General features: G+C 51.3%; 1 protein-coding gene across 3 annotated transcripts; it reads left to right on the forward strand.

The window, feature by feature from the left end:
* The first annotated feature begins 2 nt into the window (after positions 1–2).
* POLR2F (RNA polymerase II, I and III subunit F) lies at positions 3–12,337 on the forward strand. 3 transcript variants are annotated; one of them, XM_017963631.2, is made up of 5 exons: positions 3–164; positions 3,303–3,372; positions 3,815–3,945; positions 10,136–10,207; positions 10,658–12,337. In XM_017963631.2, the coding sequence occupies exons 1-5, from the start codon at positions 160–162 to the stop codon at positions 10,746–10,748; spliced, it is 369 nt and encodes a 122-aa protein (XP_017819120.1). In that variant the 5' UTR covers positions 3–159; the 3' UTR covers positions 10,749–12,337. The 3 variants fall into 3 exon arrangements, with proteins under 3 accessions (XP_017819120.1, XP_002743812.1, XP_017819117.1); XM_002743766.6 differs by having other exon boundaries at positions 3–111; XM_017963628.4 differs by lacking the exon at positions 3–164 and adding an exon at positions 243–459.
* Positions 12,338–13,227: the final 890 nt, after the last annotated feature.

Consider the following 13,227-nt stretch of genomic DNA (forward strand, 5'->3'; position numbering starts at 1 on the left):
ATAATCGTGGCGCCGCGCGAGTCGTAGTGGAGCCGTTTGCGGGTCTCCGCGCGGCACTGGGGAGCAGCGGCGTCGCAGAGACTAGGGTGTCATGTCAGACAACGAGGACAAGTGAGTGCGAGAGCCAAGTGGCCTTTGCGGCAACCTCAGAAGGGGCAGATGAGGCAAGGCGTGGGTCGAAGGCGGCTGAGGAGCCTGGCGTCGAGGGGCAACGTCTGAGGGGATTGGCGGCCTGAGGGGGCAGGCGGTGCCGGGGAAGGAAAGGGCGGGGACCCAGGAGCATCGGCCCGACCGGAGACCGGGCACGGGAAGCTCCTGGCTCGAGGGTCCGGATAGGATCCGTAGGAAAGGTGTCTTTCGGTGAGCCGGGCTCTGTGTCATGGGAATATTGAGGTGAATGAGGAATCGTCCCTGCCCTCCACGTGCTCGCTTTCTAGAACAGGGGGCACAGGCCCATAAGTAAGTAAACAGGTCATGGGAGTCGCGTGAGCTTCTCCAGTTCTAGAAGTATGTAATATAGGAGTTCTCCAGAGAAGGGTCTGGGGCAGCTCCACCGGTGGCATTAAATACAAGTCTGGAAGGGTTGGTTGCAGTAATCTTATTTTTATTTTTTTTTTAGACGGAGTCTTGCTCTGTCGCCCAGGCTCTGTAGTGCAGTGGCGCGATCTCAGCTCACTGCAGCCTCTGCCGCCCAGGTTCAAGGAGGGATTCTCTTGCCTCAGCCTCCCGAGTAGCTGGGATTACAGGCATGTGCCACCACATCTGGCTGTTTTGTTTTTAGCAGAGATGGGGTTTCACCATGCTGGCCAGACTGGTCTCGAACTCCTGACCTCAAGTGATCCACCCGTCTCAGCTTCCCAAAGTGCTGGGATTACAGGTGTGAGCCACTGTGCCCGGCCTGGTTGCAGTAATCTAGGTGAAAGTCAGTAGCTTGTGGTAGGGTGGTAGGAGCAGAGGTGGTGAGAAGTGGTTTTGAATTCTGGATATATTATTATTTTAAAAGTAGAGCCAAAAAAATTACCTGTTGGATGTGTGGGCACAAAGAGATTTAGTGTGAAGATAAAAATAAGAAACGTGTGGGATTGCTACAACATTCTCAGTGTCAGTAGAGAAAAGGAGATGACCCGTGGCTGAGCGTTCGGGCATTCAAACGTTGAGTGCTTGGAGGAAAAGAGAAGCCAGGGAGGTGGGGGAACACCAAGAGAGTGAGGTGTCGTTGGAGTCAAGTGAGGAGAGCGAGTGGCCTAATGTGTCAGCTGGTAGATCAGGCTAAATGAGATTGAGAATTGGCCATTGGATTTAGCAACGTGGAGATCATTAATGAACTTGGGAAGAGGGGTTTTGATGGAGCTCTTGGTGTGAAAGGCTTTTTGGAGTGGGATTATGACAGGATGGGAAGAGAGGAATTGTAGACAGTGAGGGACAGCTCTTTCACTTATTTTTGCTTCAAAGGGCACTATGGAATTAGGGCTGTAGGGGGAGGGAGAAGAGAAGGAAGGGTTTTTTTTTTTTTTTTTAGTTGAGGAAAAGCACATGTTGAAATACTGATGGGCCGAGTGGTGGCTCACACCTTTAATCCCAACACTTTGGGAGGCCAAGGAGGGTGGATCACCTGAGGTTAGGAGTTCAAGACCAGCTTGGTCAACATGGTGAAACCCTTTCGTTACTAAAAATACAAAAATTGGCCGGGTGCGGTGGCTCAAGCCTGTAATCCCAGCACTTTGGGAGGCTGAGGCAGGTGGATCACGAGGTCAAGAGATGGAGACCATCCTGGTCAACATGGTGAAACCCCGTCTCTACTAAAAATACAAAAAATTAGCTGGGCATGGTGGTGTATGCCTGTAATCCCAGCTACGCGGGGGGCTGAGGCAGGAGAATTGCCTGAACCCAGGAGGTGGAGGTTGCAGTGAGCCGAGATCGCACCATTACACTCCAGACTGGGTAACAAGAGCGAAACTCCGTCTCAAAACAAAAATTACCTGGGCATGGTGGTGTATGCCTGTAATCCCAGCTACGCGGGGGGCTGAGACAGGAGGATTGCTTGAACCCAGGAGGCGGAGGTTGCAGTGAGCCGAGATTGCGCCACTTCACTCCAGCTTGGGTGACAGAGTAAGACTCTGTCTTAAAAAAAAAATAAAAAAAAGGCTGATGAGAATGATCCAGTAGAGAGGCAAACAGCGATGATGAATGAGTCCTAACAAAATCTGGGGGCAGATGGGGAAAGATTGAAGGAGTAAAATGGAACAAAAGTCTGATTTACTTATTATTATTATTATTTTGAGAAGGAGTGTCACTCTGTTGCCCAAGTTGGAGTGCAATGGTGTGACCTCAGCTCATTGCAAGCTCTGCCTCCCAGGTTCAAGTGATTCTCGTGCCTCAGCCTCCTGAGTAGCTGGCATTACAGGCACCAACCACACCTGGCTCATTTTTGTTTTGTTTTGTTTTTTTTTTTTTGAGACGGAGTTTCGCTCTTGTTACCCAGGCTGGAGTGCAATGGCGAGATCTCGGCTCACTGCAACCTCCGCCTTCTGGGTTCAGGCAATTCTCCTGCCGCAGCCTCCTGAGTAGCTGGGATTACAGGCACCCGCCACTATGCCCAGCTAATTTTTTGTATTTTTTTAGTAGAGACGGGGTTTCACCATGTTGACCAGGATGGTCTCGATCTCTTGACTTCGTGATCCACCCACCTTGGCCTCCCAAAGTGCTGGGATTACAGGCTTGAGCTACCGCGCCCAGCCCATTTTTGGTATTTTTAGCAGAGATGGGATTTTTCCATGTTGGCTAGGCTGGTCTCGAACTCTTGACCTCAAGTGATCCACCTGCCTCAGCCTCCCAAAGTGCTGGGGTTATAGGTGTGAGCCACCATGCCCGGCTGATCCTTATTAAGTAGATATTTATTGAGTGCTTCCTATATAGTGGGCGAGACATATATCTTTGCACTTATTGATTTTTTTTTTTTTTTTTGAGACAGGTTCTTGTTCTTTTACCCAGGCTGGAGTGCAGTGGTACGATCTTGGGTCACTGCAACCTCCGCCTTCTGGGTTCAAACAATTCTCGTGCCTCAGCCTCCTGAGTAGCTGGTATTACAGGCATGGGCCACCATGCCCAGCTAATTTTTCTATTCTTAGTAGAGATGGGGTTTCACCATGTTGGCTAGGCTGGTCTCAAACTCCTGGCCTCAAGTGATCCACCCATTTCCATCCCCCAAAGTACCAAGATTACAGGTGTGAGCCACCATGGTCGGCCCCTCTTTGTTTCTGGTAAGTGATGCTCTAACTAACTGATTTATTCTTCCTGTACAGTTTTGATGGTGACGACTTTGATGACGTGGAAGAGGATGAAGGGCTAGATGACTTGGAGAATGCCGAAGAGGTCAGTATTCAGCCTCAGGCTCCCACCTCTGCAGCCCAAGCTGCCAAACAGTCTGGCAGGTGACAGTAACCTGAATGTATCTGCCTTCTGTTTGTGTTCAGGGCCCCCTACCCGCTGGCGTAAGCATTCCCAGTTAGAGTGAGCTGTGTTCCAGTCTTGCACAGCAGAACAGCCCTGTGGGCTAGGCCTGAAAGCTTTTGTCCATGTGGTCCGCAGCCAGTGGCTTCTGGGGCAGTTAGTTCACTGACAAGTTAAACAGCACCTTCCTGCCTCATAAGGTTATTGTAAGGGACATGAGGTATTAGGAAGCAGTCACCTGGTCCCCTGGCATGCAGTGAGCATTAATGGTGGCAGGAGCGGTGATTATGATTGTTGTCATTATCACCCTCCCTGTAACCCAAAAATGCCACCTGAGATTTTCTCTCTTTTTTATCTTGTCCAGGAAGGCCAAGAGAATGTTGAGATCCTTCCCTCTGGGGAGCGACCACAGGCCAACCAGAAGCGAATCACTACACCATACATGACCAAGTACGAGCGAGCCCGCGTGCTGGGCACCCGAGCTCTCCAGATTGCGTGAGTGATGGCCCCTTCACTGTCCTCTGCATCTCTCAGACCATAGTGAGCTCCTGAGCCACTGATCTTGCCCAGCCCAGCACCTGAACGTAGACTCTCCACTCTCACATTCCAAAGGTGGTGCTGTCCCTGTGTACCAGGCATTGTGCTAGGCCCCTGCCCTCAGGGAGCTTGTGATCTAATAGGAGAACTAGGACTTGAACATCTGAGAAGTCAGGTAACAGTATGGGAGAAAAATGATACAAAAATCAGAACTGGATGGTTGCCCAGCAGATTAGTGAAGCAGAAAAAGCGTGAAGTCAGAGTCAATGTGTACCCGTGTTTTTTTTTTGTTTGTTTTTTGAGATAGAATGTTGCTGAGTCGCCCAGGCTGGAGTGCAGCGGCACAATCTCAGCTTACTGCAACCTCTGCCTCCCAGGTTCAAGTGATTCTCATGCCTCAGCCTCCCAGGTAGCTGAGATTGCAGGCATATGCCACCAAGCCTAATTGTTGCATTTTTAGTAGAGATGGGGTCTCGGCATGTTGCCTTGGCTCGTCTTGAACTCCCAGCTTCAAGTGATCTGCCTGCCTCTGCCTCCCAAAGCTCCGGGATTACGGGTGAGAGCCACGGGGCCTGGCCATGGTGGTTCTTTTTGCTTTATTTTCCTAGTCGAGGCCTCACTCTGTTGCTCATACTGGAGCACAGTGGCCTGATCATAGCCCATTGCAGCCTCAAACTCCTGGGCTCAAGCGACTTTCTTGACTCAGCCTCCCAAGTGGCTTCAAGCTGGGACTGCAGATGTGTGTCACTATGCCTGGCTTTGTATTTTTTTGTAGAGATGGGGGTCTTACTGTGTTGCCCAGGCTGGTCTTGAACTCAGCCTCAAGTGATTCTCCTGCCTCAGCCTCCCAAAGTGCTGGAACTGAGATTACAAGCATGAGCAACCACTCCTGGCTTTAAGGTGGTTTTTTTTTTGAGATGGAGTTTCGCTGTTGTTACCCAGACTGGAGTGCAATGGCACGATCTCGGCTTACCACAACCTCCGCCTTCTGGGTTCAAGCAATTCTCCTGCCTCAGCCTCCCGAGTAGCTGGGATTACAGGCGCGTACCACCATGCCCAGCTAATTTTTGTATTTTTAGTAGAGATGGGATTTCACCTTGTTGACCAGGATGGTCTCTTCTCTTGACCTCATGATCCACCCGCCTTGGCCTCCCGAAGTGCTGGGATTATAGGCATGAGCCACCGCCCCCAGCTAAGGTGGTTCTTGATGTGAGGTAGACTGTGGCCAGCCCAGCAGACTGGGGGCCCTCCAGCTTGAGAGCACACTGGAGAGATGAAAGCACAGAGTAGTGGTGGGGTTTTGGGGATTTGAAAATCAGTAAACTTTCTCTCTCATGGCTGGGAGAATAAAGATTCAGGAGATAGAGTAGACAGGTGGAGATCCAAGTGTCCAGTGAGTGCAGATGAGTTAGCCATAGGCAGTGCAGGCCTTCAGATGACTACTGAGGTTTGGGGCAGAGTAGAGAATACACTGGAAGCACCCTCTCCCAGCAGATGGCTTTGAGAATGCAGGGACTTTCAAAGAGGTGGGGCCACAGATGCCTGCTTTTCCCCCCAACCCAGGCTCACCTGTCGGAATAGTTACTCCTGCTTTCTTGTGAAGAGTAGGTGAGAGGACAGAGAGGGGTACTCTAATGGTACTCTGTGGGGAAGCATGAGACTGAGGACAGGAGCCCCTCCCCCAGACTCCTTATAGGCTGTTGTGGGAAATGGTGGGTATCTGGAGGAGGAGGCGTAGTTCAAGTAGGGAAGAGTGGAAATTAGTCTAGAAAGAAAAGCAGCTGGGTGTGGTGGCTCACACCTGTAATCCCAGCACTTGGGGAGACCGAGGCAGGAGGATTGCTTGAGTCCAGAAATTCAAGACCAGCCTGAGCAACATGGTGAAACCCCATCTCTGCCAAAATACAAAAATTAGCTGAGTGTGGTGGTGTGCTCCTGTAGTCCTGGCTACTTGGGAGGCTGAGGTGGGAGGATCACCTAAGCCCAGGAGGTTGAGGCTGCAGTGAGCTGTGATTGCACCACTGCCCTCCAGCCTGAGCGACAGAGTGAGACTCCATTTCAAAAAAAAAAAAGGAAAGCTGGGGCCAGATATGTGGACTCTGTGCTTGCAGGGCAGCAGTGCTCTCTGTACCTCCCTCCTCAGTGTGCAAGCAGCACTGGGCTGTTGTCTCCTCTAGTCCTGTGGGGGTAAAGATGACCATCATGTCTACCTCAATAAAGGTGGGCAACATTGTTCTCATTCATTCCCCTTCTCTGCTCTTCTGAGTGGCATTAGAGCCACACCCAGTAGGATATCTTTTGGTGCCACCAAGGTCAAGATCCTCTGGGCCTGCACCATCAATTATATTAGCCACAAATTGTATGTGGCCATTTGCATTAAGTACAATTAAATAAAATAAGACATTCAATTTCTGTCTCACTAGCCACCCACACTTCTTTTTCTTTTATTATTTATTCATTTTATTTATTTATTTATTTTTGAGATGGAGTCTTACCCTGTTGCCCAGGCTGGAGTGCAGTGGCGTGATCTTGGCTCACTGTATCCTCCACCTCTCGGATTCAAATGATTCTCCCAACTGAGCCTCCTGAGTAGCTGGGATTACAGGTGCCTGCCACCACACCTGGCTAATTTTGTATTTTTAGTAGAGATGGGGTTTCACCATGTTGATTGGACTTTGGGAGGCTGAGGCGAGTGGATCACCTGAGGTCAGGAGTTTGAGACTGTCTTGGCCCATGGCAAAACCCCGTCTCTACTAAAAGTACAAAAATTAGCCAGGCATAGTGGCAGGCGCCTATAATCCCAGCTACTCAACTCAAGAGGCTGAGGCAGGAGAATTGCTTGAACCTGGGAGGCGGAAGTTGTAGTGAGCTGAGGTCTCGCCACTACTCTAGCCTGGGTAAGAGAGCAGACTCCATTTAAAAAGAAAAAGAAAAGACGTAATCCCCAGTCCCCCAGGTGTTTCTGGCGGGGGAGATAGACCTGTGCACAGATACAACCCAAGGCAGACAACGAGTGGTGTTTTATGAAAGGTACAAAAAGGAGGGTTACTGCAGGGGTGACGGGAAAGCTTGTGGAGGGGTTCGAATTCTAGTGGGGACAGGTAAAGAGAGTTGGCATTGTGGCTCTTCCAGGTGCCAGAAACAGCCCAAGGAAAGGTCCAGGTGGAGGCAGGCAGGCAGGCGTGGATTTGTGGTGAGGGATCACAAGCAGCTTGGGGCATAACGCTGGAAAAGATTACACTGGTCCCGTGAGTGTCAAGTTTAGAAGACTGGAGTTCATTTGGTGGGCAGTGTGAAGCACCTAAGGTTTTGAGGCTGACATCCAGGCCACTCATAAGTCTAAGTGTCCTGTTTTCTTTCTTTTTCTTTTTTTTTTTGAGACAGAGTTTCACTGTTGTTGCCCAGGCTGGAGTGCAATGACGTGATCTTGGCTCACTGCAACCTCCGCCTCCTGGATTCAAGCGATTCTCCAGCCTCGGCCTCCCGAGTAGCTGGGATTACAGGTGCCTGCCACTACACCCGGGTAATTTTTTTGTATTTTTAATAGAGATGGGGTTTCACCATGTTGGTCAGACTGGTCTTGAACTCCTGACCTCAGGTAATCCACCTGCCTCAGCCTCCCAAAGTGCTCGGGTTACAGGTGTGAGCCACCGCACCCAGCCAAGTGTCCTGCTTTTCTTGTGGAGCAGAGCTTGGTTCTGCTCGTTCCAGTCATTAGTGCTCCTTCCAGTGATAGGACACCATGTGGTGGCTCCTTGCCTGCTGTTAGCTCTTGTACAGCCATAATGGGACTCTGCTCTTGGTAGGTGCAGATGGAGTCTCACTCTGCCACCCAGGCTGGAGTGCAGCAGTGCCATCTCGGTTCACTGCAACCTCTACCTTGTGGTTCAAGAGATTCTTATGCCTCAGTCTTCCTAGTAGCTGGGACTACCGGTGCATGCCACCATACCTGGCTAATTTTTTGTAGAGACGGGGTTTCACCACATTGGCCAGCTGGTCTCAAACTCCTGTCTTGAAGTGATCCTCCTGCGTCGGTCTCCCAAAGTGCTGTGATTACAGGTGAGCCCCTGGACCTGACCAGAACTGTTTCTTGGGTCGGTTTTGGATGTTGTTTCAGTCTGGTTCATTAGCACCGCCTGGTGGCTGATGATATTTGTTACATCTACTTCTTAACTGGATGGTTGGTGGGTTTATTTGCAAAGGCAAGACAAATTACTTAAGGACACATTCTTCAACATTCCATGTGCATAATAGGTGCTGTATTAGTGAATGCTCTTGAATATGTTATTTTATTTTAGTTTTTTGAGACGGAGTCTTGCTCTGTTGCCAGGCTGGAGTGCAGTGGCATGATCTTGGCTCCCTGCAACTTCCGCTTCCCGTGTTCAGGCGATTCCCCTGCCTCAGCCTCCCGAGTAGCCGGGAGTACAGGCGTGCACTACCATGCCCAACTAATTTTTTGTATTTTAGTAGAGACCATGTTGGCCAGGATGGTCTCGATCTCCTGACCTCATGATCTGCCTGCCTTGGTCTCCCAAAGTCCTGGGATTATCAGCGTGAGTCAGCACGCCTGGCTAAATTATTTATATTTTGACAGAAAGCAGGCATATGCAGATCAGGAAAAGTATTTTGCCACATTCCTTAAAGCGTTATGTTTGGGGAGTTGAAATACTTATTGAGAGGATATAGGGAAAGTTAGATACTTCATATCTGACCTTGGGAAATGTTCAGTCTCTTGGGAGTAGCATAAATTGAAATATTTACTAATAAAATCAGTAAGCTGGTAGCTCTCAGACCAGTTGGTTTTCAGAATCATCTGGGCAGTTTTGCAAATGCAGCCTCTCAGGCCGTTTCACTGGAGATTCTATTCAGGGGGTCTGGAGAAGGACCCAGGAACTGGTATTTTTTTTTTTAGCATGCTCTCCTATTAATTCTGGATGTGTTAGTGTGAACCTGAGCTGGAATCATCAGGGGTGGCTTCCTAGAGGAGATGGGCCTAGAATTGGCGTCCCTTGCTTGGTTATAGAGTCTCCACCGTGGGCCAAGCGTTGTGCTGGGGGCTGGGCCTCTGTGTTGAATCGCACGTAGTTCTGGGCCACCAGGAGCTCATGGTCTGATGTGGAAAACTTCCACACAAGTGGTTACAGTTCAGTGAGATTGGTGCCAAGAAAAGTATGTGCAGAATGAGTCGGGGTACCGAAGATTCAGCACAGGATTTCCAGGGTGGAGACGTCTGGACCTCTCTCAGGCTTTTAGGGAGAGGAAGAGCTTGTAAGAGCACACAAAAGGGAAACAACATGGCATGTCTAGGGAACCATAAATAGTTTGGAATGGCTGGAATGTGGGTAAATATGGGAAAGTAGCAAGGGGCTGTACTAGGAAGGCGAACAGGGGACAGACTGCACTCCGGCCTGCTAGCCAAGAGGAGTCATGGCAGTGTTGTAAGCAGACAGGCCCCTGACTGCTGGCTGTGGCGAAGGGTGGGGAGGGCTGGGCAGGAAGGGCAGGGCCTTTACTGAGGTGCTGCGGCTATAGAGAATGGAAATGAGGCCCAGTGTGGTGGCTCCTGCCTTTCATCCCACTGTGGGAGGCTGAGGCAGCCAGATTGCTTGAGCCCAGGAGTTTGAGACCAGCCTGGGCTATATGGTGAAACCCCATCTATACAAAAAATTAGCTGGGCGTGGTGGTGTGTGCCTGTAGTCCCAGCTGATTGGGAGGTGGTAGGAGAGTTGCTTCAGTCCGGGAGGTGGAGGTTGCAGGGAGCCAAGATCTCTCCACTGCACTCCACCATGGGTGATGGGAGAGTGCAACCTTGTCTCCAAAAAATAGAGAGAGAGTAGGAATTGAAATGAGGTGCCGTGGGCACTGAGGCAAGGCTCTGGGGTTGGAGCAGGTAGAATGGCGTGCCTTTGCACATGCCACCCCTCCCACCAGGATACTCTGCTGTTGCCGCTGGGCTCAGGAATCTGCCATAGGCCTCTGCCAGGGAAGATCTCTGCACAGTGCCCCTGCACACCACTCCCTACTATGCCTGCCTACCCAGAAGGTGACCTTTCTAGGTGAGGACTCAGATGCCGTTCCACCCTCACCGCCTGCTGGGCCCTTCTCCCCGGGTTTGTTGTCTCCCCAACACCTGTCCCTATCCCTCCAGGATGTGCGCCCCTGTGATGGTGGAGCTGGAGGGGGAGACCGATCCTCTGCTCATCGCCATGAAGGAACTCAAGTAAGTCAGTCAAGTCATGGTTCACTTCCCCAGAGCTCTGGGCGGCATCTGCTGGGCTGTCTGCTGCACCCTTTGCTCCCACTTCCCTGACTGGGAAGTTGATGCTTATTCCCACAGATCCTTAGGAACAGCTCACCAGGAGGTAGGAGGAAGAGAAGAGGAGGCAGGGAAAAGTGGAGGGCACTGATGAGAGGGGGCCTCTTCTGGCTGTTGGAATTTCCCTGTTCCTGCTGCAGGAGGCCTTACCAATATTCTGTCATTCTTCCCCCTCTTGTCTGATATAAAGACTTTCTTTTTCTTGTAGTTGCTTTCTGACAGAGTACCCTCATCAGTCCCGAGAGGCTGCTCCTAAGACTTCTCTTGCCTTGTGTTTCACACACAATCTGTTCCTTCTGCGGCAGAGCTGGGGTCACCAGCCCTCATGTACCTGTGACTTCTCCCCTGCCACAGGGCCCGAAAGATCCCCATCATCATTCGCCGTTACCTGCCAGATGGGAGCTATGAAGACTGGGGGGTGGACGAGCTCATCATCACCGACTGAGCTGGAGTCATCTTCCTGCCCTTGCCCTGTGCCCAATTTTCATTCTCATTTTATATGTGTAAATAATAAAATACTCAACCTTCCAATCCCCTTCCCTCTGCTTATCTGCGATGTCACCACCTGTTGCTTCCCTGTGACTGCCCTGCTGCCTGGAGCATGCATCTATTCCAGTGGCCCTGTGACTGTCAGCTCCTTAAGAAGCACCAGGGGCCCTTAGCCCCTGTGGATCCCCCACATCCTTCCCTCCATCTCTCTGTTCCCCAGAGCAAAGGCTGCTGCAGGGGAGATACCTCAGCTGCCTTCCTAGCAGACAGACAAGTCTTTGTGCCCAGGGAGCTGGTTGCCACGGAAACCCCCAATTTCCTTTCCAGTGGGGACTGGCTGCAGGGGCTTCTCCCTTCTCAGGAGTATCACAGAGCAGGTCTCATCAAGCCACCCATTGTTTCCTAAGGACCTGCTTCGAGCCTCTTATCGTGGGCTCGGATCCCCTTTCAGGAGCAGTGCCCCAGCAGGAAGCGTGGGGGTGTGCTGATCTCCCACCCTCCCCAGGCAGAGCCCTGCTGGGCAAGTCAGCAGCTGGAGCAAGGACAGAGCACCTGCCTGCCCCTGCCCCCACGACGCTGTCCCCACTTCTCCTCAGGACTCTGCCCACACACTGTCCTCTGTGGCCCACCTCTTTGTGTGCCACACCCATGCCCTCTTCCTACCCCCTGTAAGATGTCCTTTCCTTCCTGTGTGGGGCTGGTGATCCTCTGAGGCCTTGGGGGGGAAGGTGCTGGGATGGAGGTGCTCCTGGGTTCCAGGTGTTACATTAGGTCAGAGCTGGAGCTCCTCCTTCCTCTGCCTGAGATTCTAATGGGTCCTCTTCCTTTCTCCATCCTGCTTACCCAACCTGAGGTAAGATCAGTCACACAGGCTCCTCCCTCCTAGGGGTCGGGGGCGGGGGTATACTGACATGAACAGGGATAGAGGGAAAACTGGCTTCCTAAATATGCCAGCCTTGACATCCCTTCCACTGCCAGCTCCCCTTCCAAGAGGAGGAGCTGGGCTTCCCTAACCTCTACAGCAAGCAGGGCTCCAGGGCTCGGCGCAGCCTGGGCCTGGGGTGGGGTGTGAGGAGTGAGGGATGAGCTTCTGCACCGGTGGGAGGGTGTTTGCTGCCCTGGAGAAGGGTTAATTCAGGGAGCAGTGCACTTCACACCCCATCCACCCTCCTCCAAGCCTGTGGAATCCTTTAATCAAGTTGGGTGCTGAAATTTCAGCTCTGAAATGCCGCCTTTGTGCTGGCATCCAGGCAGCCGCCCCAGAGTGCGGGGGTCACTTTCTCGGCCCCATTTCTCTAAATGGTCTCTTTGTTCCCTGCTGGGCTACTCAGTATCAGATGTGATTAAAGGGAGATGGGGTGGGCTGGGGAGGAGGGGAATGGGGGCTTAACCCTTAGGGGATAGGGTGCAAGGGAAGTGGGACCGAAGGGGTGTTTTTCCTCCCGTCTCCCTCTTCTCATTCTCCTCTTTTGGGGGAGTCCCCTGCTATTCAGCTGGCTGAGCCTGGGTTTTGACTTCTCTTGAATAAAATATCACGAGCCACCACTATTGGTTTTGTTTTCTTAGGGTTTGGGCATAATCTCTTCAGTCATTTCCAGAAACACCTGACCGTTTTTTACAAGTGGAGCTCCTGCCTTCCTGAGCCCTGTACACACTTGGAATCTTTGGTTTAAGGGATGCACACCCAGGTCTTCTGACTTCTCTGAGGTCATTTCCCCTCCTCCCACATTCTCAGTGACTTCCCACTGAGTCTCATCAGATTGGGGGTCTTGGGGATGATAGTGTCCTCTTCTGGATGTGCCCCCTGCTCCCCATGCTGCCAGCTCCATATTCCTCATCCCACTGCAAGCAGGAGTAGTGAGCAGACTGGAAGTGGGAAAATGTCCTGCCTTTCAATGAAGGGGAAAGGGTGGGTTGTAAACATTATCAGCACATATAAGGTTAGTACTGATTGATCCATGACAGAATTCTAGAATAGGTCACTCCATGTTTGAAAGCATTTTATTGAGGACATGGGGTGCTAGCATCGGGAATCTAAGAACAAACATTGACAACTAAAGTTTTTTCAGTGGTTACTGGTCCAGTAGGTGGAGGGAAGGCCGGAGATCCAAGAATCTTGATTTTACAAGGCGTCGGCAGTCTCCATGCAACCGAGACAGAGAAGCATGTGCTTCGTGATGGTGTAAATAGTTTTAGAACTGACTAGACAGGCTCCTTAAGAGTGGAGATAATAGGGCCAGGCGCGGTGGCTCACACCTGTAATCCCAAGCACTTTGGGAAGCCGAGGTGGGTGAATCACAAGGTCAGGAAATCGAGATCATCCTGGCCAACATGGTGAAACCCCATCTCTACTAAAAAAAAAATACAAAAGGCCCGGTGTGGTGGCATGTGCCTGTAGTCTCAGTACTTGGGAGGCTGAGCCAGGGGAATTGCTT

Source organism: Callithrix jacchus, chromosome 1 (genome assembly GCF_049354715.1).
Source record: "Callithrix jacchus isolate 240 chromosome 1, calJac240_pri, whole genome shotgun sequence".
Classification (NCBI taxonomy): domain Eukaryota; kingdom Metazoa; phylum Chordata; class Mammalia; order Primates; family Cebidae; genus Callithrix; species Callithrix jacchus.